The 22524-nt window shown below is 46.1% G+C and overlaps 9 protein-coding genes across 9 annotated transcripts; 5 read left to right on the plus strand and 4 right to left on the minus strand.

The window, feature by feature from the left end:
• Positions 1 to 541: 541 nt before the first annotated feature.
• On the minus strand, positions 542 to 1481 carry BDBG_03782 (uncharacterized protein; the record flags this gene model as incomplete). Its single annotated transcript, XM_002625677.2, has 3 exons — positions 542 to 825; positions 890 to 945; positions 1045 to 1481. The coding sequence occupies 3 exons, from the start codon at positions 1479 to 1481 to the stop codon at positions 542 to 544; spliced, it is 777 nt and encodes a 258-aa protein (XP_002625723.1).
• BDBG_03783 (uncharacterized protein) lies at positions 1132 to 4686 on the plus strand. The gene is made up of 3 exons (XM_002625678.2): positions 1132 to 2384; positions 2463 to 3312; positions 3405 to 4686. Exons 1-3 carry the CDS (start codon positions 2099 to 2101, stop codon positions 3430 to 3432), a joined length of 1164 nt encoding a protein of 387 aa, XP_002625724.1. The 5' UTR covers positions 1132 to 2098; the 3' UTR covers positions 3433 to 4686.
• Positions 3591 to 4686, minus strand: BDBG_03784 (cupin domain-containing protein). Its single transcript, XM_002625679.2, has one exon. It carries the CDS (start codon positions 4447 to 4449, stop codon positions 3910 to 3912), a length of 540 nt encoding a protein of 179 aa, XP_002625725.1. The 5' UTR covers positions 4450 to 4686; the 3' UTR covers positions 3591 to 3909.
• A 104-nt stretch (positions 4687 to 4790) lies between these two features.
• On the plus strand, positions 4791 to 8590 carry BDBG_03785 (Cullin 1). Its single transcript, XM_031721393.1, has 6 exons — positions 4791 to 5308; positions 5397 to 5466; positions 5540 to 5556; positions 5622 to 5701; positions 5766 to 7663; positions 7738 to 8590. Exons 1-6 carry the CDS (start codon positions 5184 to 5186, stop codon positions 7924 to 7926), a joined length of 2379 nt encoding a protein of 792 aa, XP_031577931.1. The 5' UTR covers positions 4791 to 5183; the 3' UTR covers positions 7927 to 8590.
• A 1036-nt stretch (positions 8591 to 9626) lies between these two features.
• Positions 9627 to 12214, minus strand: BDBG_16889 (uncharacterized protein; the record flags this gene model as incomplete). The annotated part of the gene is made up of 3 exons (XM_002625682.2): positions 9627 to 11441; positions 11673 to 11731; positions 11930 to 12214. 3 exons carry the CDS (start codon positions 12212 to 12214, stop codon positions 10265 to 10267), a joined length of 1521 nt encoding a protein of 506 aa, XP_002625728.2. The 3' UTR covers positions 9627 to 10264.
• A 132-nt stretch (positions 12215 to 12346) lies between these two features.
• BDBG_03789 (guanine nucleotide-binding protein alpha-3 subunit) lies at positions 12347 to 18915 on the minus strand. The gene is made up of 9 exons (XM_002625684.2): positions 18580 to 18915; positions 17945 to 18513; positions 17168 to 17671; positions 16657 to 17002; positions 16448 to 16576; positions 16243 to 16372; positions 15930 to 16168; positions 13721 to 15830; positions 12347 to 13587 (listed from the first exon to the last, which is right to left on the minus strand). The coding sequence occupies exons 3-8, from the start codon at positions 17292 to 17294 to the stop codon at positions 15731 to 15733; spliced, it is 1071 nt and encodes a 356-aa protein (XP_002625730.1). The 5' UTR covers positions 17295 to 17671; positions 17945 to 18513; positions 18580 to 18915; the 3' UTR covers positions 12347 to 13587; positions 13721 to 15730.
• Positions 12472 to 12681, plus strand: BDBG_16890 (uncharacterized protein; the record flags this gene model as incomplete). The annotated part of the gene is made up of 1 exon (XM_031724747.1): positions 12472 to 12681. The coding sequence occupies one exon, from the start codon at positions 12472 to 12474 to the stop codon at positions 12679 to 12681; it is 210 nt and encodes a 69-aa protein (XP_031577932.1).
• BDBG_16891 (uncharacterized protein) lies at positions 12689 to 13652 on the plus strand (the record flags this gene model as incomplete). The annotated part of the gene is made up of 2 exons (XM_031724748.1): positions 12689 to 13315; positions 13353 to 13652. The coding sequence occupies 2 exons, from the start codon at positions 12689 to 12691 to the stop codon at positions 13650 to 13652; spliced, it is 927 nt and encodes a 308-aa protein (XP_031577933.1).
• A 2401-nt stretch (positions 18916 to 21316) lies between the features above and the next one.
• On the plus strand, positions 21317 to 22378 carry BDBG_03790 (uncharacterized protein; the record flags this gene model as incomplete). Its single annotated transcript, XM_031721394.1, has 5 exons — positions 21317 to 21344; positions 21420 to 21574; positions 21604 to 21869; positions 21916 to 22263; positions 22324 to 22378. The coding sequence occupies 5 exons, from the start codon at positions 21317 to 21319 to the stop codon at positions 22376 to 22378; spliced, it is 852 nt and encodes a 283-aa protein (XP_031577934.1).
• Positions 22379 to 22524: the final 146 nt, after the last annotated feature.

The following is a 22524-nucleotide window of genomic DNA, read 5'->3' on the forward strand; positions in this document are numbered from 1 at the left end:
GTAAGTGATTAATGCTCCGTGTCATATGAGTGAGGTGAGATCATGAATTCCCTCTCGTGGATGCTCGAACATAGGCGCTTCGTGGATAGCACAACCCAAAGCAAGAAAAAGGAGACATATCCATGACTGAAACAAATGTAGGAGTCTAGACCCCCTGGGATGGAGATGGCTAGCGCATTTATCAAGCATAAAATGAAGAAATTTGGAAAACCCACACCTCACTTCCAAGAAAAAAAACCAAATATCTTCTATGCAAACCATACCACATGAAACCCCTGGAACCCAATCAATATCATCGCTCTAATTTTTAATATACAAGTAAAGTCAAGGAGAATTGTCGAAAAGAGTGAAAAAAATATTGTAGTAAAATCGCAATCCGTGGAGCGTGTAAACACGGCTATGAGCTTCAAAGCTCCGCCTGTTAAAATGATTCTGTCCCGATTTCGGTTGTCAGGCAGAGCTGGCATGCTGGCCCGCACAAAATCGACATAGTCAGAGCGAACAAACCACCGGAGCCAGGCCGCCCATAGTTCCAATTGAATCACGCCTTTTTCTTCTCCTGAAGAATATATCTTACTTGACCTACGGCTCGCTCTACCTCCGCGACGAGCTCGTGAGGCCCCAAGATTTGCGCCAGCTGCTTGCCATCCGATTCTTTTAATAAGATCACTTCGGCTGTGTCCGGGTCTTTGGGATTTGTTTCGGAAGAAACAGTTTTGTTGATTATCGGTCGTTTCGCGTAAAATGTTTCTAAAGCCGGGAGGGACCTCGGCTTTATCAGGTTGTTATCAAGTAGAAAACACAGGTGTTTTGAGCCGCTCAATGCTGGTTTTCGTGTGGTCAGTATCTAAGCTTTGTTCAAAACAGGGATATTACAGGCCCAACTTACCTCTCCAATGCGACCATCCGCGGTATACGAAGTAGAAAAATGGGATATTAGGAATGCTGGAACGTAGGAGGAAAGAAAAGAAAACATTCCAAAGTTAGCGGGAGTATCGTGCAGCATTGCACAAGGAACTAGCGAATCCTAGGTGGAATTCTCACAGAGGTATGAGAGCGATAGGAGCTGTCAATGGCGCAATGCATATGCTCCACAACATCCGACTTCGGTGTAAACTTTGTCTCTCGGTAGCCAACTGTCTCAGCAAGTCCAGTACCTTGCCCTGCTGGATCACATTCTTGGGGTACACGAGCGAAATCTGGGTATGGGTCTGCAGCTCTTCAGTTTGTCTCCTCGTGCTCAATGGCGGCACACTCTTCAGACCCCATTCTTCGTATGGTATGCGCTGGAGCACACGGTTTCCGTAGGTGACCAGGCTTTTTTTCCAGCCCTTATCCGCCTCCTCCCACTTCGCCCAGGTATCCGATGCTTTTTGGGTGATACGGTCAATCCGGCTCAACTCCTTTGCGGTTCGTGTGTCGATTCTTTTGCAGTAAAGGAGAGATCGTCCCGTGGAAATCGGGATGAGGTACAGCCGCATCGCAAAGCCACGGAGGTGGGAGGGGTTGGGTTCCGGATGTTAATGGGATGAGAGAAAAAGAACGAAGCTAGTTTATTTCTGCGCGGCTGCGGGTCACCTTTTGAAGAAGCATTTTTCAGCTGTATTGCCCAACAGCCTAGCGTAGAATATTTTTGTTGAGCTGGAGCTGGAGCTGTGCAGTCAAAAATGTTTTTGATGGAGGCGCAGTCGAGACGTCGTCATGTCAGGGTTTCCAGCAGGAATTCTTTCGCCTGGCTTCTGAGCTAGCCGCGAGTCTTGGCGTCTTCATTGGCGCGACGAGGACGACAACCCTCTGAAACTGCGAGGCTGAGCGCCAAACATTATTGTCACTCTTCAATTCATCTCCTTCATACTATCCACTGCCCGACGCTTGTTTCCTTATTCGTCCATATTTTTTTTGCCATTTTTTTTACGTTTCCTCTTAACTTGCCACCCGAGAACCTCCCCCAGGTGAACGTCAAAAGGGAATTGATTCATTTCCCTCGCCGCCGTCATTGCGGCCAAAATCATGGGAGGCAACAATCGGCACCCCCATTGATTGTCACCCGCCTTCAACCACAGCCACGCTCTGGATACAGAAGCTCTAGCTCAAGGCTATGGCAATTTATGGAGACACTCATCTGCGCCCCCAGCCTCCAGATGCGCAGAGTGGAGTGTCACCCCGAAGGAAATCGGAGTTGTCCCTGGTAGACCATCCCCTTGTCAGACAGAAGTCGGGCACGTCGGTTGCGCGATCAAGCGTAAATGGTGATGAGGTGCGCTCCGGATTTCGATGCTCACACGACAAGGGTTCCATTCGACCAACTAGTAGAGCTCCGTCGAAGGGAGCAAGCATCGGGACTCAATCTAATAACCCGCTCCCTTCTGCCAGAACAATACCAGGTATAGACCCTGTCCAACCAACCCCCGAACTTCCATCTCCTCCCGCCTGATTCTAACGTTTAAAAAAATTCTAAATAGCGTGGGTACGTGTCCATGATGAGACCACCGGCCTCCCGCCGCCGTCCCATTCGGTTCCCCCAGAACCCTCAGGTGCGCGAATCGCCCAACACCACTACGCCCCGCACGAGAAACAGCGGGATTCTTATACTAGCTATGACTCCTCCGGAGCAGCTCCGCGAGAATCAAGATGGAAAACATTTGCCAAAACCAGTGCATACCCACGGTCGTCTACAGATCTAGAGCAGAAGCTTGTTGACCACGACTGGTTACAAAGGAATCTGGGGGACTATTCGACTCCTTGGCAGGGCCATAACACTAACGAAAAGGACTTGGAAAGTGGCGGCCAACCCAGTTTGGATTTCAGACAGCGGAAAGTGAAGTTTTTCAGCAAAATCCAGTCCAAGTTACTACGAAGCCCTATTGTCCCGCTCTTGATCCGCCTCACGGTTTTTATCTTTTCGGTCGTCGCCCTAGCTCTAGGCGGTTCTATCCGTTACTATGCTACGAAATATAATCACTCTCAAGGCCCCTCCTCAGATATGGCTATCATTGTAGATTCGATAGCACTGGTCTATCTGGTTTATATCACGTATGACGAATACACTGGGAAACCTTTAGGGCTCCGGCCTGCCAAGGCTAAGCTGCGACTACTATTCCTCGACCTAATATTTATCGTCTTTGCGTCAGCCAATCTTAGTCTGGCGTTTGAAAGTTTGTCGGATATTCAGAGCGCGTGTCGAGCTGGGGAGGTAGATGGAATATTTGACCCCAGAAACGGACTTCTCTGTGACCGGCAGAAAACCCTGGCTTCTGTATTGTTGGTTGTACTCATTGCATGGCTTACGACCTTCGCTATTAGTGTTCTAAGGTTCGTGCAGAAGTTTTCATTTTTCCTTTCGCATTACCGTCCGTTCATTTAAATGTCGTTGTTAGACGAACCATACTAACTGCAATCTGCAGGGTTGTGGAGCGAGTCACTGGAAAATAAATCTTTTCCTATTTCAAATATCCTTTTCCTTTCCTGACCATCATTTGCTATACTTTTGTTTTTTTATTTCTTCCTAATTCCATCTTTGACCCTGCATATTTTTATTTGCTTTTCCCATACTTGGGCTGTATATGCATCCCTGCGTGTCTCGTTGATCTCCTTGTTCTGGTTCACTCTTTCTTGTTCAGATCCTTTTTATATTACGTTTATTTTGGCTTATTTCATCTTTTTCACTTCTTCATTTGTCATTCAATTTCAAGTTTCACCTTCTCACATTTTTCCCTTTTTGGCCGGATCCGGGATGGCGAAAAATGATGAGTGCAACAAAGGGTCTTTTTCTTTCTTCCCCAAGTGTATTTCTTTTGTCCTGTATATACAACAAACATTGCATGCGTTCTCAGGCATGGATTTCATTATTGTTTTCCCTTATTCTAAATTACTTAGTTTAATAATTAAAAATACCCCGTTCAACCCTCTTCACATATCAAGCACAGGCCCACGATCGCCATACAGAGGATCCCTCTCAAACCAACTCACTTTCCTAATCTCTGCAGACTTGTCCCCCTCCTCTTCACTCCCATAGCACATGTCCCACTCTTTACCTCTTGGATACGCGCCAATCATCTTAAACCCACCCTCGATATCCTCCAGTAACCTATGAGCCAGTCCAGCGGGGACAACGATGACATCTCCGATTGCAACAACGGCCTCGAAACGCTCTGGATTGTCCTCATGGCCGAAACATAGCTTTGCTTTGCCGGAGACGATGCTTAGGACTTCGTGGGTTGTGGTGTGCAAGTGGCTGTAAGGGTACATGGAATAGATCCATTGGGGCTCAACAACGCCGATTTTTGTCAGATGTTGGCTGATTTCAAACGCTGTGGCGGTGGGTTTGAAGGCGCCGTGGTAGATGGAAAGGGGTTTATGCTGGATGGAGGTGTTGGGGTTGTGGCGCCAGGGAGGGATTTGTTGGCGGGTTACCTGGAGGGAGGATAGGGGTGTTAAATTGGTTGTCATTTTCAGTAAAAGGGGTGAGGTGAAGGTGTAATGGTTTAGGTATATATAAGGCTCCAGCAATAATAGTTGCTAAAATAGGGTGATAGGATATCAATTTGTGCATTGTATTCTCGTCAACACCTGTATCGAGCAGGGTGCTGCCTTTTACTTTACTCATGATATAGCATTTAAGGGAATTCTTGCTTCCCGTCGTCTGTCATTAAATTAAACGTCATCCCAAGGCGGCCAATAATCCCGTCCCTTATCCCTTATCGATAAGAGACCAAAGATGACCGCTAGTCTTGACCAGGCGTAGTTGTCCAACTTCCGCCTGCTTACCTCAGCACCCTTCCCCGGGCTGCTTCCAACTCGCCGCCAGTTCTGCCTGGCAAAACACGGCCTTTCTCCTCGTTTCTGCACCTTCGACACATCCCTACTCTGCTTTTCTCTCTTTGTCCTGTCAGCTTCATAGCCCGTTTTTGATCTTTGATTTGGGAGCCTTTCCTTCAATCGGTAGCTCGTTTTATTTTATTATTCTTTTTTTTTTTTTTTTTTGGTTTGCAAGAAGCTCAAGCGCTCGTTTCAAACTACTGGTGATAGCACATCCAAAATACCTCCCTTGACCGGCTCGTCTCTTACCCCTCCGCCCTTCACCCACTGGGCTTGGACACCTATCTACCTTCCCTCTCCTCTTACGAACAGGTTGGCCTTTGTGACCGTGACGCTGCGAAACCCCCTAACCCCCCCCTCCGTCGATGAGGTTAACCCACCTCAAACTCCCAGGCCGTCGTTCTCGCAGTCCAGTATCACCACATCCCAAGAGTGCAGCCATGCCTCCTTCAGGAATTCAGACTCCCCACAAGGATGATATTGACGAAACGTGAGTTTTTTTGCGCCACCGTTTATGAATTTACACACGGGCTATTTCAAGCAAGGATTCAGGAACATCAGAGCTAACCTGAGGGCAGATGGGCGTATCTGGAAAAGGGTGTCGAGCGGGTTATGACCCAGTTGGAGGGTGGGATTGACATGCTTACGGTTAGTGTTTATTAACCCTTCCTGGGATTAGTTCAAGAAGTAAATGCTAACTAGATATGCTATTTCTCTTTAGTATATGGGCGTTTACACGTCAGTAACACTCGTGCCTGTTTTCAATAATCAAGACTATCCTAGCAGACTAACGACGTCAATAGGGCCGTTCACAACTTCTGCACCTCCCAAAAAGCCATTTCAACCCCTAGCAGTCCAGCGTCACATGGTGGCCATCGTGGAGGTGAGTTGTGATTTGGTTTGTACCGCGAATTTAAATGAGTATTTCTAACCTGTATAATGTGTAGCCCACCTTCTTGGAGAGGAACTATATAATCTCCTCGGCATATATCTCTCCCGTCATCTCAATGACGTTTACGAATCCTCCCTAAGCCATTCTGATGAATCTCTGTTGGCATTTTACATCCGCGAGTGGACTCGTTACACCACAGCAGCACAATATATCAATCATCTTTTCAAATACCTTAACCGTCATTGGGTAAAACGAGAAGTTGATGAGGGGAAGAAAGATATTTACGACGTCTACACCCTCCATCTGGTAAAATGGAAGGAAGATTTCTTCAAGAAGGTGCAAAAGAGCGTCATGGATGCCGTACTGAAGCTCGTGGAGAAGCAACGGAATGGCGAAACCATTGAACAGTCCCAAATTAAAAGTATCGTCGACTCATTCGTCTCCCTCGGTCTCGATGAGAATGATAGTACAAAGTCCACGCTGGTGGTATACCAGTTCTACTTCGAGAAGCCTTTCATAGAGGCTACCAGAGTCTACTATGAAAACGAGTCAAAGCGGTTTGTAGCTGAAAACAGCGTGGTGGAGTACATGAAAAAGGCGGAAGCTCGCCTCGAAGAAGAACGGGCCCGGGTTGACCTCTACCTTCACCCCGACATCACCAAAAATTTAACGGAAACATGCTTGGATGTCCTGGTGACTGCTCATTCCCCGCTACTGCGGGATGAATTCCAAGCTCTTCTAGATACCGAACGTCAAGATGATCTTGCCCGTATGTATCGATTGCTTTCTCGAATTAAGGACGGTTTAGACCCGTTACGTAACAAATTTGAGACCCACGTTCGGAAAGCTGGGCTTGCGGCTGTCGAAAAAGTGGCGCCTAATGGAGATGCGGTCGAGCCCAAGGTCTACATTGATGCCCTGTTACAGGTTCATACCAAGTACCAATCTATGGTAAACAATGCCTTTGCGGGAGAGTCGGAGTTTGTCCGCTCGCTGGATAATGCTTGTCGAGAATTTGTCAACCGTAATACAATTTGCAGCACAAGTTCGACGAAGTCTCCTGAACTGCTTGCTCGGTACACTGATTCCCTTCTGAAGAAGGGAGTTAAATCTCCAGAAGAGTCGGAATTGGAAGAGATGCTTGTTCAGATCATGACTGTCTTCAAGTATATTGAAGACAAGGACGTTTTCCAGAAGTTCTATTCTAGAATGCTGGCCAAACGCCTCGTGCATGTCAGCTCCGTTTCTGATGATGCGGAAACCAGCATGATTAGCAAACTGAAAGAGGCCTGTGGCTTCGAATATACGAATAAACTCCAGCGAATGTTCCAGGACATCCAAATCTCGAAGGATCTCAACGCCAGCTACCGGGATTGGCAAGAGAAGGTCCTGGATGACGAGGACAGGAAGAAGCTAGTGGACCCCCATTTCCAGATCCTCGGAACGGGATTCTGGCCCCTTACCGCTCCGACAACCCAATTCATCCCCCCCCAGGAAATCGTCAAGACAACAGAGCGATTTAAGAACTTCTACTTTGACAAACACAACGGTCGCAAACTTACATGGCTATGGAATCTATGCAAGGGCGAGATCCGTGCGAACTACATCAAAAACACAAAAGTACCATATACATTCCAGGTATCGACCTACCAGATGGGAATCCTCCTCCTGTTTAACGAAAGCGACACGCTGAGCTTCTCCGATATCGAAAAGGGGACAGCACTCGCGCCGGAGGCTCTCGAACCTAACCTTGGTATCCTCGTCAAAGCTAAAGTTGTGATCCCTTCACCCGAGAACGGCAAACCATGTCCTGGAACCTCCTATTCTCTAAACTACAATTTCAAAGCAAAGAAGATTAAAGTCAACCTTAACATCTCCGTCAAGTCGGAACAAAAGCATGAGACGGATGACACGCACAAGACTATTGATGAGGATAGGAAACTTCTCCTCCAGGTACGTTTCTTTTCTCTTTTTTCCCCGGACTTTCATCTATCTACATATAAAATTAGGTGCTAACTGTATATTAGTCGGCCATTGTCCGTATCATGAAATCCCGTAAAAAGATGAAACACGTCCAACTCGTGCAGGAGGTGATCCAACAAGTGAAAGCCCGCTTCCCGCCCAAGGTACCGGATATCAAAAAGAATATCGAAGCGCTGATGGAGAAGGAGTATATTGAGCGGCTGGATGGGGACGATTTGGCGTATATTGCTTAAAGGCCTTGTTCTCTTCTCTTTTTCCCTTTCTAATCATATTCGACGAGCAGCAGCAGCAACAAATGAAGCGGGCGAAGGATAAGGGGCGGCAGGGAAGTGAAAGGTAGAAATAGACAGAAGTTATGTATCCATACGGCGAAGGTGAGGGGATATATTTGGGAAGAGGGGGAAGAGGCGGATGAAACGATACCAAAGCGCCGGACGGAGAAGAAAGAGAAGGAAAATAAGGAGAGAAGGGGTTAGGAAGGCATCAATTTGCAAGAGTAATAAATTGCAAAAAAAAAAAAAAAAACGCGAAGAAGACAGCCAACCACATCAACAATAACACCAACTCAACAGTACTAATTTTCTTTGCTGATTCGGATCTCTCTACTCTGTACTTCAAACCAAATGAATGTCTGTCGAGTTCTTTATCTGCAGAGTCAGTCTGTTGTATACAATGTGAGCAGACATTGACTTAGCTCATTTGATATGCTTAGTATCTGTTTGCCGTTTTCATCTAATTCTTCAAGTATGAAAAGAAGTCTTCTATTGTAATATATGTGATTCAAAGGCTTCTTATATATAAGATAAAATAATTAGTGGAGTCACTAGGTGTAACGTGGCGGAACCGAAGCAGTAGCTAAACAGCAGCGTCACGTAGGTAGTATCTAGTGAGAAGCTGTATGAGTAGGCTTGACTAGACTGGCCGGTGGGACTCCCATACATTTCTTGGTGTGAGTCCCACCAGGACTGAGCATCAAAAAATTCTGAAAATGGATCATTTTTTTTCAGAAATGGTGTGAAAAATGACCAGATTTAATTCAAGAATAGTGAAATGGGAGTAATTTCTCAGAATAAACAGTGAAAGATGATCATTTTTCAAAAATGTAAGAAACCCACTCCTCGCGGATCCTTTACCCCTATTCCTATCTCTCACATAACCAATAGAGTTAGCAGCCCTTGGGCTACACACAAGTTCAGCAGTCAAATAAAAGATCAACAGAGCTGAATAATCAACAGAGATAATCATTGCTATGAAAAGCCTGCAGAGTTAGCAGTCAAATGGAAAGTCAACAGAGTCAAATAATCAGAGTGAAGTCATCACAGAATCACTGAATGAGGCGATTTGAAGCTGAATAATAGCTTGTGTATGCAATGATAGCATGTAGTGAAAGAATATAGCAATGATTAGAGTGGATTCTTATACACAAGAGAGACATAACCTGATGGAGGAGTTCTTGGAGTAGTTGGTTTTATTATAATTTATGAGAAGCTTGCGATCGCCGATCACGTGGATCGGCGGCTGTAGCGAGTGTGTGGGCAGAAGCGGTCGGCCCGCAAGGAAGGCAATCCGACAAAGTTTTTAACACTACTCTGTAAACTATTTACAATAATAAAAGCTTTTAAATTAATTGAGATAACATCTGATAGAAAAACTAATTCAAAGAATATGTAAATATTTTCATATAGTCAAACTGCTCTGAAAAAACTTAGAAATAGTCACAGGATCACCCCACCTTTATTTTTCTACGCCTGTTTTATCTATTCCATGATTCTACTCTACTTGCATGTTCTCTTGCAGCTCTCCCCCGGAGAAGACTTCTATTAGTCACCTGCACCTTCTACTTGATATGACTTCACAGATCTACGTTGCTAAGCCGTGGCATTGATCTTCATGTGCTGGGTTCCACCTTGAAGCGGGACTGGCTCTCTCTCTTGACAGGGGACGGCTCTTGAGACTGCTGGATCCATTTTCAGCTGAAGGCTAACGCGTTCAGATCACTCAGCTCTAGAGATTGGATGGAATAACTCTGCTGAGGTGAAGAGACAGTGTTCGGTTTTTCAACTTACAGGAGATAAAAGACTGCTGGGTTCTTGCTCCAGAGTGTGTATTATAGAATGTCTCACTTTCACTGGTATCAGCAAGAAGCTGCATTTTCTAAAGAGTTTAAAGATGATCTATGCATGGTGGAAGAACAGGCAGAGAATAGCATGATAGAGAAACTAAAATACCAGAAGAATATCAGCCCTATAACAACCAGCATATAAGATTTCATTTCTTCACGCAAGCAAGAGTCATAGAGATGATTGAAGCTGTACCAGGTCTGGCAGGGATAATGTAGAAGTACAAACTGATGCTCACCTTGGACAAAATGAGGATGTATGCGCGATGAATTGACGCTGGCCAGATTATTAGAGCAAGCAGCGAAACAGAGGAGGAGTAAAAAAGTAAAGCAACTTAAAGAGATTAAAATGATAGAAGAGCACAACACAGCAGTAGACTGTGACACATATCAGTGAGAGACAGAAAGAAGAGAAGAACAAATACCACCGCCTCCTATGTTCTACACCCAATTTAAAGTCCCGCCGTAGCACCACCCGCTTCAACCTCAGACTGCTCACTAGTATCCACCGCGGTGGTCGTTTTGATGGGAGAGGGATCGAGGGACGTAAGAAACGAATTTTCTTGCTCGTCTGAGGAGCTTTCAGAGTGACGCTCTACGGGTCCTTGCTGAAAGTCGTTGGAACCAAGCCAATCCCTCACACTGGGAGCTGCCTCTCCAACTAGCATGTCGTCATCGTCGTCGTCTTCATCGTAGCCTTGGTACTCAACAGCCGCCGACATAGATAACACACGGTTCAATGCCCACTGCATTTCTAGTAGTTCTCGACTAGGGAGCGGCAGTCGTTTAGGATCAGTGGTTTCGAAGACGACTTTGTGACCCGAAGTTATGGACTGGCCATCGATATGGATAGGGACAGTCTGAACGCCATTCCTATAAGAAGAATTCTGTAAACCTCTGCTCGACAGGGTTGGAGTATCAAGAGGAATGGAATCTAGCGGTCCATGGTTGTATCTCGGCAGCCAATGGATCTCAGCCTCCAGCTTGGTTTTATCGTCGTTGTAGTTTAGCGGACGAATCGCGAAATGGCCATCTCCCCACAAGGTATGCATAGTATTGTTCATACATATCAAGTTAAAGCAGGCGTCAAATGGTTTCAGCGGGTTTTCGGGATCACGGAATATCAACGACCGCCAGGAGTTGATCTTGTCTTGGGTCCAGAAGGCCTGGAGCACGTTCCAGAAGTGGGAAATTCGACGTGTATTTGAAGACTCGATAAGGCAGTTGGGATAGATATGTGCCACTTGGTAGGGGGCTGCTTTCGTAAACACACATCTTTCTCTGTCGCGCTCTTCAGCAAGTGCTCTTGGTCCTCCTGCACGTTTCAGTCTCTTCCTTGGACGCCCTCCATCACTAGATCCCGAGTCCGATACTTGCGATTTTTGGTCATCTGCGGGGCTCTGGCGCCATGCGAGAGCGAGTCTGAAGCATTGGTCGGCAAATGCGGCGACAAAATATGGGGCTTTTTGTGCATTCGCAACGAGCCATCTCAACCTCTCGAGATCGCAGACATGGGCACAGGCCCAGAATGCGGGTAAAACTGGCTCATTATTCAGCGCCTTAGCTAGTTCACCGACTAAGCCCTTTCGTTCCTCAGATGGCCCGTCTAAATGTTCGTTGGTCGACATCCTGGAAATTACGAAAAGCGAACGATTTAGCAAGGATAGTGAGTGAGGCCGCAAGTACAGCTTAAATTCTTAGCACTAATCAAAACTTTTGAGAGAATTCTCCGTATTCTAATGATATTAATTAGAGCTACCTAGATCAAATAGATTACAAAAATTATATTAAAACACATCAATCCAGCTGAGCTCTCATATTATCCAGGAGTTTTCGTGTATTTAATACACTAATGTACACGCTAAAGTTACGCTAATTGTTGCACTAAATACGCCCCAGAACGCCATGCTTATAAGGAGCTAAACTGTATAAGGAAGGTCATTACTGCGAAAGGCGGTCCCTCTCGCCCCCCCTATTAGCTTTATCAAAAGAACGACCAAAGAACAAATTTATTAAAAAGGGGAGGGAATAAAAACAGACAAAGAAACCAATATGCACCCCCCCCCCACAACTACCACGACACCCTCATCATGGGCGCCGGCTTCAGCGGCACCTACCAACTCCACTCCCTCCTCACCAACCATCCCAACAAGCGCAGCACGACCACCACCACCAACCCCCCACAGCCCACCTAATCGACGAAACCCCTGGAAGGGGAAGGGGAAGGGTCCATCGGCGGCACCGGGTTCTGGAACCGCTACCCAGGCGCCCTCTCCGACACCGAAAGCGTCGTCTACAGCTACTCGTGGGCCAGGGCCGATCGGCGCAGCTACCCCTGGCACCGCCGGTATCTGACGCAGCCGGACGTACTCGCGTATCTGCCGCATGTGGTGCGCAGGCATTGGTTGCGGCATATGTCGCCGAATGTGCGGGATGGAGGATGCTGGGAACGGGAGTGTGGAGGGTTATTGGCTGTGAGAGGTGCGGAGGGGAATTTAAAGGGGAAATTGAAAGAGGAAAGGGGAAGGGGGAAAGGGGGGAAGGGGGGGAGGGGGGGAGAGGGAGAAGAAAGATTACCCTTCCAATAAACCCCGCCTAATGTAGTGGAGTGACGGGGCTGGGTTTTCTCTCCAAGAAGAATTTCCAGAACATACACTGCATGGGAGATTTCAGGGGTACGCTATGCCACACGGCCGCCTGGCCGGTGGATCTAGACGTGCGCGATAAGCGCGTTGGCCTCATCGGCACCGGGTTCACGGGCAAACAGGTCATAACGGCGATTGCGGGCCAAGTGAAGAGGCTGACCTGTTTCCAGCGGCGACGGGCCCGTCAGCGCCTCTCACCGCGCCAAGATCAATCGAGACTATGACGCGATCATGGCGCAGGTGCAGAACTCCCTGTTCGGTTGCGGGTTCGAGGAATCGACGCGCGCCTACGAGTCTGTGCCGGAGGCGGAGCGGGAGGCTATCTTCGAGCAGCTGTGGGAACACGGGAACGGGTTCCATTTCATGTTTGGCGGATTTAGCGACATCTCTACCAACCCCGTCGCGAACGAGGCGGCGTGTACTTTCATTCGGAAGAAGATTGGAGAGATCGTCCACGGTCCGGAGAAGGCGAGGATTCTCATGCCCACGGACCGGTATGCGCGGCGCCCGCTTTGTGATAGTGGCTACTGCGAGCAGTTTAATAGGGTCAATGTCCATATTGTCGACGTGGGTGCGGGAAACCCCATTTCACACTTCGCAGAAAGGGGCCTTGTGACACAGGATGGGACGGAGTATGAATTGGATGTTGTGATGTTCGCTACCGGCTTTGACGCGGTCGATGGCAGCTACACCAGACTACAAATCCGCGGCGTGGGCGGGAAGACATTACAGGAACATTGGGCTGAAGGAGGCCAGACGAGCTACCTGGGAATCTCCGTCCCCAATTTCCCCAATCTCTTCGTGATTACGGGACCACAGGGTCCGTTCACTAATGTTCCTCCGGCCATCGAGACGCAAGTGAGGTTTCATTTCTTTCTTGATTGGAAAAGCTCAGTTGAGCAGGAAAGCTGCGGCAGCTGCTGGGACAGGTGGAGGAAGCGCTGGTACAGTCACTGCAACGGCGGAGAGTGAGAAAATGTGGTTGCAGACGTTCCAGAAGATTGCGGAAGGGAGTCTGTTTAGTGGGACTGCGTCATGGCTTTTTGGTAGCAATGTAAGCGGGACGAAGTCGGGGGTGCGGTTTTACCTCGCCGGGTTGAGGAGTTATATTCAGGTGCTGAAGATGGTGGCTGAGAAAGACTTTAGAGGGTTTAAATCACTTGTAAAAGGAAGCTCGGGTAGGATGAAACTGTGAAAGGCTACGTACTCTAAGCGTAGTGACCTTGAGAAAAGGCGGAAGCAGATAGGGAAACAGAATCATACCTTTTTAAGTCGACAGAGTAACGGCGAGCGTACCCCAAAGCTAACCATTTCAATGAATACCCATTTCCGGAGCACGTCAATTCAATGCCAGTTGATCATAAGGATAATCAATGCCCCTGAGGAAGCCATGCATGTATCGTATCTGATGTGAGTGAGCCAGCGGAAACTTCATCGAGAAGCTGAACTCTGCCAAAAACTAGAGTAAATCAGCTATGATATTAAAATTCTTGTTATCACGATATAAAATAGGTACAAAGCAGAAAATATCTACCCATAGATGAAGAACCAGATGGAAAGGAGAAGAACTGAATCAATGAATAACCCTCCACACATATATCTCATGGAAAAAAAAAAGGTCAGTTAATAGCGAAGTAATAACGTAAGATAAAAGAAATGGGAGTCAAAAGCGTTTGAGAGCAGTAAAATAAAGGTCAAACTTTTTTTTCTGGTGAACAAAGATTAGTATATGTAGAAATGTCAAGAGAGATATGGTGGGGAGATATAGGAATATAGAAACAGAGCCGTTACTTGCATTGACATAGATGCAAGCCAAAAAGAAAAAAAATTCAAGTGTCGGTACGAGATGAAGTGAAATGGAAAAGGGCCAAAAAAAATCAAAGCAAAATCGAAACGTAAATAACTTGTAACAGCATACATAAAATAGTGATATCAGACAAGCAAGAGCGCAAAGAAAAGTTAAAATAAACCATCAAAAAAGAGAAAAAAAGAAAAAAAGAAAAAAGAAAAAAGAAAAAGCCCCCAATAGGAAAAGCCCAGAGGTAGAAAACACACTCTCACACAAATCCAGGCAGAACAAGAAATCAGCTTCGAGGCAAAAATGTCATAAGAGCAAAATAAAACCAAAAGCAAAAGAAAAGAGGAAAAAAACCAGAGAATGAAGGGGTTAGGGACAGGTAACATAGGAATGATTTCCTACATAATGGATCAAGAACAATAACGTTATCTTCGGACATATAGGCTTATACAAACACAGCGGGAAATCGATGGTGGGTGCAAAAACCCCACCTTCCCCCCTCCCCCAGATAAAAATCATATACATATATAGACAAGGAAGATTGTAACAGCGAAAAAGGTATTGCCCCACGATCACGATGCGCGCGATCGCTCGAGTATACCTGCTCGCAAAAGGGACATGGACAGGAACCCGGGCGTGGTGGACACAAGCTGAATCACCACTTGCACACACACACCTGCACTAGAAGTAGATATCAAGACGGGTAGGGAGGCCAGGTTAGCCCGTTCTTTCCAGCCCACCGCTCGCAACAAATGTCTGTGGATTTGAAATCAAGGAAAGAGATCGGGAATAGGGGGTAACAGGAAGACACATACATAGATTGATAAATAGCAAGAAATCGCAATGAAATCGCAATAAGGCGTAGGGACGAGAGAAAATTGGAAGGAGAACAGTAGTTAAAAAAAAAGACAGACCAGAGAGCAATGAAAAAGGAACAAAAATGAACGAAGCTGACTACAGGTTGCGCAAAGAATCGGACTAAGAAATCAAAAGCAGGCTTCTTGGAAGAAATGGAAATAATATCCAAGAAAAAAGGGAAAGAAAAGAAAAATAAATAGTAGATGAAAATAAAATAAAAAGCCGTGGAAAATATCCAACTGCCGTCGTTGTGCCGTGTCGCAATAGAAAAATATAAAGAAGTAAAAGGATTAAAAAGGAGGTGGGAAGGGGAAGGTTTGTTGTTTGTTATGCCATACCAGACAGCGCCAAAAAAGCAAAAATAGGAGAAAGAAAAAGAAAGTTGTCAACGGAATATTCCCAAAAACCCAGTTAAACGCCGTCCGAGCTCCCAGATGAGGAAGCAAAATAGGAATATGAATAAATAAGTAATAATCGAAAATGGCGCTAAAGTGCCAATCAATGGAAGCATGTAAGGCATTAGGGCTTTTTCATTTTGAGACTGGTTTCGGAGGTGGTTGGGGAGAGGTGTTTATCGTGATCGAGGCAAAGGGGTGGTGGTAGTGACATTCTGTTTTTCAGAGTATTCCCGAATCCTTGAGGGCGTTTTGCAAAATGGTTTCTTTAACGGCGGCGAAGACGAGCCGGATGTTTGAGGTATCGGTAGCTTGTGTGAGGCTAGCAAGGGAGGGATTGAGGGTTAGTTGAAAGGTATGAGACGCGCCTAAAAGGAATATAAAAATCGATGTTGAACGTAAAATCATGAAGAGAACATACTGAGGGTAGAGATTCAAATGCGCCCGGTTTACTTGATTGAATCTCCATAGGAGGTATTTGGCAGCTCGGTTAACGTCGTTGCCGCCAGAGTAATCAGGGAAGTACTTGTTAAGCGGGGACCGGCCGAGTTTCTGTCTGAAGAGGTCGACCTTGTTTAAGAAAAGGATAATACTCGTTCGCATAAACCACCGGGAATTAACAACAGAGTCAAACAACACTAAGCTTTCCATCATGCGGTTCTTTTGCGGTTCGCGGTTAGAACCAATTGACAAATCACAAATAAAGCAGCGGAGCGAGGAGAAAAACAACATACCTGATTACTTTCTTCCAACAACACTTGATCATACTCGCTCAATGCAACGCAGAATATTATCGATGTTACGTTTTCAAAACAGTGAATCCACTTTTTTCGTTCGCTCCGTTGACCCCCAACATCGAACATGCTAAAGTAAGGAAGAAATATGTCAATATCAACGCCTATGCGCTCCCAAGTTAAAAGTAGGGTAGATCAAGCGCACTGAATACTCAATTGACCCATTGTAAACCTGGTTTCATATATACCGGTGGTCTTAGTTCTGGCGCGAAGAACATCGGCCTCGTTGGGTATGTAGTCCGGCGCAGTAATACGTTTCGCTTCGTCGAAAAAACTATGGAGAAATTATTAGACTATACGGCCCATCTAAATAAAACAAAGGTAGGGCCACTAAACGTCGGCGAGGGGCCATACTAAGGTGCTGAATCCATGAGATAGAACTCGTTCTGGTGCTCTAATACGGTTGGCATGATGGGGTCGTTCCACAGATACGTCACAGCATCGCCCACTTTCGGATCTATTGGGGTGTTTGGGTCGGGATCGATCTGGTATGAGTTTAGGTACTCCATGTATTCTTTGACTTTCGGGCTGGAGGGTTGTAATTCGAAATGGTGCAGGGCGCCTATCAGGTCCTTTGCGCAATCTAACAGGTTTTTGTAAACTGTCGAGCGGCACATGGTAAGCTCCTCCACAGAATACCCATTCTGATGAATAATCTTCATCTGCTTTACGATGGTCGATTTCCCGCTCTCTCCCGAACCTGTAAAATGAACCGTCAGAACACAATTCCCTCGCTGCCTCTTTCTTTCTGCATTTCTCTCTCTCTCTGTGTGTGTCTCACTGACGGAATCAATCGCAACCGTTGACAAAGCCGCGTGCAATCTATCATAGGTTTTAGGGGGGGAAATAGGCAGAAATTACGGACCAAGCAGTAGAATCTTGCATTCCCTCCGTAATCGCTTCATATCATCCTCAATGCCTTTGTCTATCATTTGACTCCTCTTCTTCTGTTCCACATCGCCGCCGGAAGTTGAGCTACAACACCCGCCCATCCTTATCCGAACTCGAGTACCGCTGACAAAACCAACACTATTGGCGACGATGACGCCAACCACCTAACCGGAGGAAGGAGACGGGGTGTGTTTTTACCGGATGATGCTATGGAGATAGAAAAAGATGGAGGAAAAACGCGCTCCACGGCCTTGAGTGGAAAGAGGTATATGGCGTCGACAACAGGCTCGGGTAGCAAGGACGGAGAAGGCTAATAGGCGCGATTGGGTCGGGATTGGCCGGGTAGGATATGTAAGTATGTATGTATATATAATATTGCGAGTATATTATGTGCAAAAACAAGGGCCGCCAGCCACCTGGGGCAGGAAGCCACGGGACGGAGGCTGACTGGGGGAGGAAGAGTTAAAGCTGGCGGATTCTAGAGACGAGAGAAAACAGAGTGAGCTGGGTGGTTAGTACAAAGGAAGCTTTTCTTTTCTTTTTCGTTTTCTTTTTCTTTTTCTTTTCGCCTTCTTGGGGTTTTCTTTTCGATGGAACGAGAGAGGTAGAGAGGGAGATGGTTTTGGGGCCAAAGGATCGGCACGGGAAGGCAAGGGCAGGCAAGGGTCAGCAACGGTGAGGTATTGAAGGCAGAGGCGGCGATGATGGCTCTCATGTTTTGCCCATGGATGAGGCGAGGTAATTTACATACAGTTCGAATAGAGCTAGTGACAGAAGAAAGACGGACGATGGTGGTGATGCGTAGGAAGAGGAGGAAGAGCGGAGTGAACGGGACAATCCGCGAACGGAGGGGAGGGGAGGAGAAGAGACGCCAGGGTTGGACTGAGTGGTAGTGAATGGGCTATGGCAGAGATGAGGCTGTAGGAGAAGGTAGGAAAGGAGGTTGTTGGGACGGCTCGCTGGAGGGATGGATGGGTAGATGGAGGGTAGGCAGAGAGAGCTCCGGAATGACGAAAGCGAGCTGGGCTTGGAGAGCTTGGGCGAAAACTGGGAGAGAGGGAGCAGCAGCAGCAGCAGAGGGGAGATGGAAATAGATGAGGATGATCTGGAACTGACTGGCAGTTGGAGGAATGTGGAGGAATGTGGAGGATGTGGAGGATGTGGAGGATGTGGTGATAGTGGTTGTGGTTGTGGTTGTGGTGGGTGTGGAAGCTGGCGATGCCCCGGATGAGCTGTCGGTCGGGGCTGGCCAAGGGCGAAGGGTTAGGCAAGGCCGCCGCTTTGGGTTTGCCCTGGAGAGATGTTTATATCTATTATTTGCTATGCTTGGATATTATAATTATTGCTAGTATTGTTTAACTATTATTGAGAGAATCAACAACTAACCTCCAGCACCACCCACCAGCACAGCAAATTTAGCAAAATTAATTGGACCAAGCAGCAACAGTAAAAATTTAATCTATGAGATTATTATCTGCTCTGGTTGCACTATGGCTTGAGCATGCCTGCTCTGCTGGAGTCGCAGTAGCAGCAGCCGCACCCTCAACCACCATCATCCATCATCCCATCATCATCCAAGACCCGCGGCCGTGGCAGTGCCAGACAAGACCCTGTTTTATCCGTTAAGGTTAGCTAGGTTGTTTATTAGCTTTCAGCTTTTGTGTTCCACCCCCCCAATCTCACCGAATGCGGCGGGATTCGGATTATTATGGCGAACAATAGCCACTCAATCGCGCAAATGCAAGGCGAAGAATGGAAAAGAAAGAAGAAGAAAAGGAAGATAGCAAGAATAAATATAAATAATATACTCACCCTCATAACTTACTCCTCCTTTTTACTTATTGATTTTAACTATTATCAATCCCCAATTGAATGCGATATCATCCGCCTCCACACTCCGCAAAAAAAAAAAAAAAAAAAAGACGTGGCCCGCCGTGATGCCCACGGCCCACAACCCACCACAACCCTAGCGGGTTCTTCCCACGTTTTTTTTTTTTTTTTTTTTTTTTTTTTTTCCTCCCTGGTGGTACTCCGTAGAAATAACTAACGATTGATTATTGCCCCCCTGTCATGTCGTCTTGTCTCGTCTTGTCTCGACTCTTCGTGCATGAAGAGTTACCAGTACATGAAACCGTCAACCCTTGTACTCCGTACTCCGTATTCTGCATCTATCGCGGTAGATTTTGTATTTAAAATTACGCACGGACCCGCCGTCCTCGTCGCCGTATCTCTCTATTAATATTGTCTATTTTCATCTCTATTTCTATCTGCTCTATTTCTCTCCCTGCGAGTCTGCACCTATGTCTGCACCTATGTGTGCGTCTGCGTCTGCGTCCTGGTACTACCCGGGTACATATAGTAGTTCCCTGTATCCGCGACTCGACTTGAGCCCTCGAACGCAATCCGGGTATCAAGGTACATGGACATACATACACATACGGAGTACGTACGGAGTACGGAGTACACTACTGCGAACTCCCCAGGTCCCTAGTTTACCAGCCGCCCAGCGCACTACATTTAAAGTTTGGCCTATCTCGCTCCCCTTCCCGCGAATAATCACTAATAACACCCAGCCGGTGCTTCTTCAGCACACGCACACAATCAAACAACCGTCCCCCCCAGCCCCAGACCCTCAGCTAGCCAACCCACGCTAGCCAAAGCCCTCAAGTCAAACTCAGATCTATCGGGGATGGACCGAGCGATGGATAGATAGATAGTGAACTGGTTGGCTGACTGCTTGTTTGTAACCTGTTCCTCTCAGCCAGACGATGAATTATTGAATTGGCTGCATGCAGCTGTGGGGTTAGGTGAGGAGGGAAGGGGGGGAACTGAGTGACTGCAGACAAGTGCAGAGAGTTATAAAAAGAACCAAAACGGGTTGGTTATTGAGTCGGGTATATTATTATGGTTTTCTTTTTTCTTTTTGCTTTCCTTTCCCTCTTTGGAGGAGAGAAGAAGATTTTTATTTAAATCCCGTCCCAAACCCCGAAAGAAAAATTCACCACAAGCAAGGCGGCGGCGGGGAGTGGATTTTAGTAAGATGCCCAGCACTTAGTAGCTAGTTATAATCTATAATGTAACGACGCTGAAAACAAAACTCGAAACTTAACTTCAAACTCAATTTATGGTACATGTAATTCGTCTTGTCTGAAGAAGCAAAGCAAAGCAAAACAAATGCCTGGACAGCTTCTAGAGAAGAGAGAATATGCAAAAGAGTGAATATTAATGAATGATTCTATTCACCTCATTATTTCATCTAAAAATAAATAGAAAAGAAGCTATTTATATCCCTACTTGCTTCACACAGAGATAACATACATAATAACTGTGCTAAGTGCACTCACTACTTGTCTCATTATTAATAGTGAGTGTGTTAAAAATATCACTGTAATGAAAAAGGTACCTTTTGTACAGAGTACTCTGTATGAGTCCACAATAGAAAAGATACTTCTTGAAAAAAACATGAATATCTTCAGCAATTCAAACTGTATATAAACACTTAGAAAATATATTCCAGATCTAATAGGTGGAAAATCATACTAAATTTTAGTGTGGTTTTCACCTTTTCTACAGTCAATAGTCAGATTAAATATAAATTCTTTTAAATTCTGGGATTTCTCACTGTCTATTATATCTATAAGTTTCTACTCCGTACAAGCATCTGAGTACCTTTTGTTGACACATATTGGATTGTTCCATGGTTCAACCTCTAACTATCAGAATAACAATTTTCAATAATGATGTTAACATATTATATATATGTATGTACATGTACATGTATACTCCGTATTTATATATATACCACTCTGATACTGTCTGTAGCGCACCCCCCTACTTCCACCCCGTCTTGTTCACGTGTCCGCTCTACCTCTTGCCATCCATTCCTTGTTCTCTTCAACTCCTTCTTGAAGCCCTGATCTTCCTTTCTCTTACTCCGTACTCCGTACAATGGTGCGACTGCACCAACCTATTAATAGGTACCTGCAAGTAGCGAGAAACCAAAACTGCCTACAAATTGAGACCACATCCCCTTCACAACCAAGTAACCAGCTGTCTCCCATTCAGCTATTACAGGGACAGAGATTCAGACAAAGATTCAGACATAAGCGCTTCACCAGCAAACATGGAGCCAGACCCGTTCACTCCCAAAGGTGCGTATTGTTGGGCTTTAGCATCTGCCTCCATACTTCTTTATCTCAAGGATAGTTTTGATAACCATAAAACAGATGGCTACGGACAAGTGATCTACGCTTTCTTTCCAGACATGCCCAAAATCATCCGCCTCGATGAGCACAGGATACTGAAATCTGCAATCACTAATTCCACTGAAACTGAAGCCATGAAATTTGTCGCTGCCAACACCACGATCCCAGTCCCAAAAGTCTACAAGACCATATGATCTGGCAACAGGACGGACTGATGCTTCTCAAATTGTCATGGAATACATCCCCAGCAAACCCCTTGGCAAAGTCTGGGGAAAACTCTCACACAATAAGCAGATGTTCATCTGTCATCAGCTCCGCGGCTTCCTCTCCCAACGTGCAAAAACTTAGACCCACGACAACGCCGGCTCTGATTGAGTCTGCAAATGGCGGTCCGGTAACAGTCGGGCTTCGATTTCCTCGTCGAGGTGGACCATTCGATTCTGAGAAAGAATTCAACGACTTCCTTGTTGGGTTAAATGATCCCAAATATCCATCTCCTCTTTAAACACTACGCAAGATCTGGAATGAAAGATAACCATGAGATCCATTTTGCACATGGCGATTTCTCACCACGCAATATCATGGTTGATGTGGATAGTGGGGAGGTTAAAGCCGTGCTGGACTGGGACCGGGCAGGCTGGTACCCTGAATACTGGATCGTAGTAGGATACTCTCTGAAAACCCTGGGCTACGGGATTATTTCCCTTATCTCAAACGCATTGTTCCCTTCAACTATGCCCAGGAGGTTCTTGCAATGGGGATATTCATTACGCTTTACAGGTGTTCGACAGGCTTATGTGTTTCGGATTTTTCGAGATTTTCTTAAACAAATCACATGGAATGAATATAGACGGTCTATCACGAGGTAAGGTCCATACATTTCGTCTGGTGCAGCTTGTAAAAATAATAGCTGATTCCGAGAAAGTGAGGTAACGGCCAGCTCGACGGCAAACTCAGACCAGACTGCAAAATTGAACTGACACTCACCCACTGCCTCCCTCCCAGTACAGCCAGGTATTCGATGCGGGTACAAATTGCGTACTGCTTCTACAATTGCGAGAGCATCGGGCATGTCCATTGCTTTGAAATTGAGAGCAATAGTTATACTTACTGATATCTGGCATAC

The sequence above is a fragment of the Blastomyces gilchristii genome (genome assembly GCF_000003855.2).
Source record: "Blastomyces gilchristii SLH14081 genomic scaffold supercont1.6, whole genome shotgun sequence".
Taxonomy (NCBI): domain Eukaryota; kingdom Fungi; phylum Ascomycota; class Eurotiomycetes; order Onygenales; family Ajellomycetaceae; genus Blastomyces; species Blastomyces gilchristii.

Coding starts and splice junctions, on each gene's coding strand:
- BDBG_03783 (XM_002625678.2), top strand. CDS start 2,099: ATGGCAATTTATGGAGACACTCATCTGCGCCCCCAGCCTCCAGATGCG. Junction 2,385..2,462: donor TTCTGCCAGAACAATACCAG/GTATAGACCCTG, acceptor AATTCTAAATAG/CGTGGGTACGTGTCCATGAT. Junction 3,313..3,404: donor TTCGCTATTAGTGTTCTAAG/GTTCGTGCAGAA, acceptor TGCAATCTGCAG/GGTTGTGGAGCGAGTCACTG.
- BDBG_03784 (XM_002625679.2), bottom strand. CDS start 4,449: ATGACAACCAATTTAACACCCCTATCCTCCCTCCAGGTAACCCGCCAA.
- BDBG_03785 (XM_031721393.1), top strand. CDS start 5,184: ATGAGGTTAACCCACCTCAAACTCCCAGGCCGTCGTTCTCGCAGTCCA. Junction 5,309..5,396: donor AAGGATGATATTGACGAAAC/GTGAGTTTTTTT, acceptor ACCTGAGGGCAG/ATGGGCGTATCTGGAAAAGG. Junction 5,702..5,765: donor ACATGGTGGCCATCGTGGAG/GTGAGTTGTGAT, acceptor TATAATGTGTAG/CCCACCTTCTTGGAGAGGAA.
- BDBG_03789 (XM_002625684.2), bottom strand. CDS start 17,294: ATGGGCGGGTGTTGTAGCTCAACTTCCGGCGGCGATGTGGAACAGAAG. Junction 17,003..17,167: donor ATGCAAGATTCTACTGCTTG/GTCCGTAATTTC, acceptor TTCATTTTACAG/GTTCGGGAGAGAGCGGGAAA. Junction 16,577..16,656: donor CTCATGGATTCAGCACCTTA/GTATGGCCCCTC, acceptor ATTTCTCCATAG/TTTTTTCGACGAAGCGAAAC.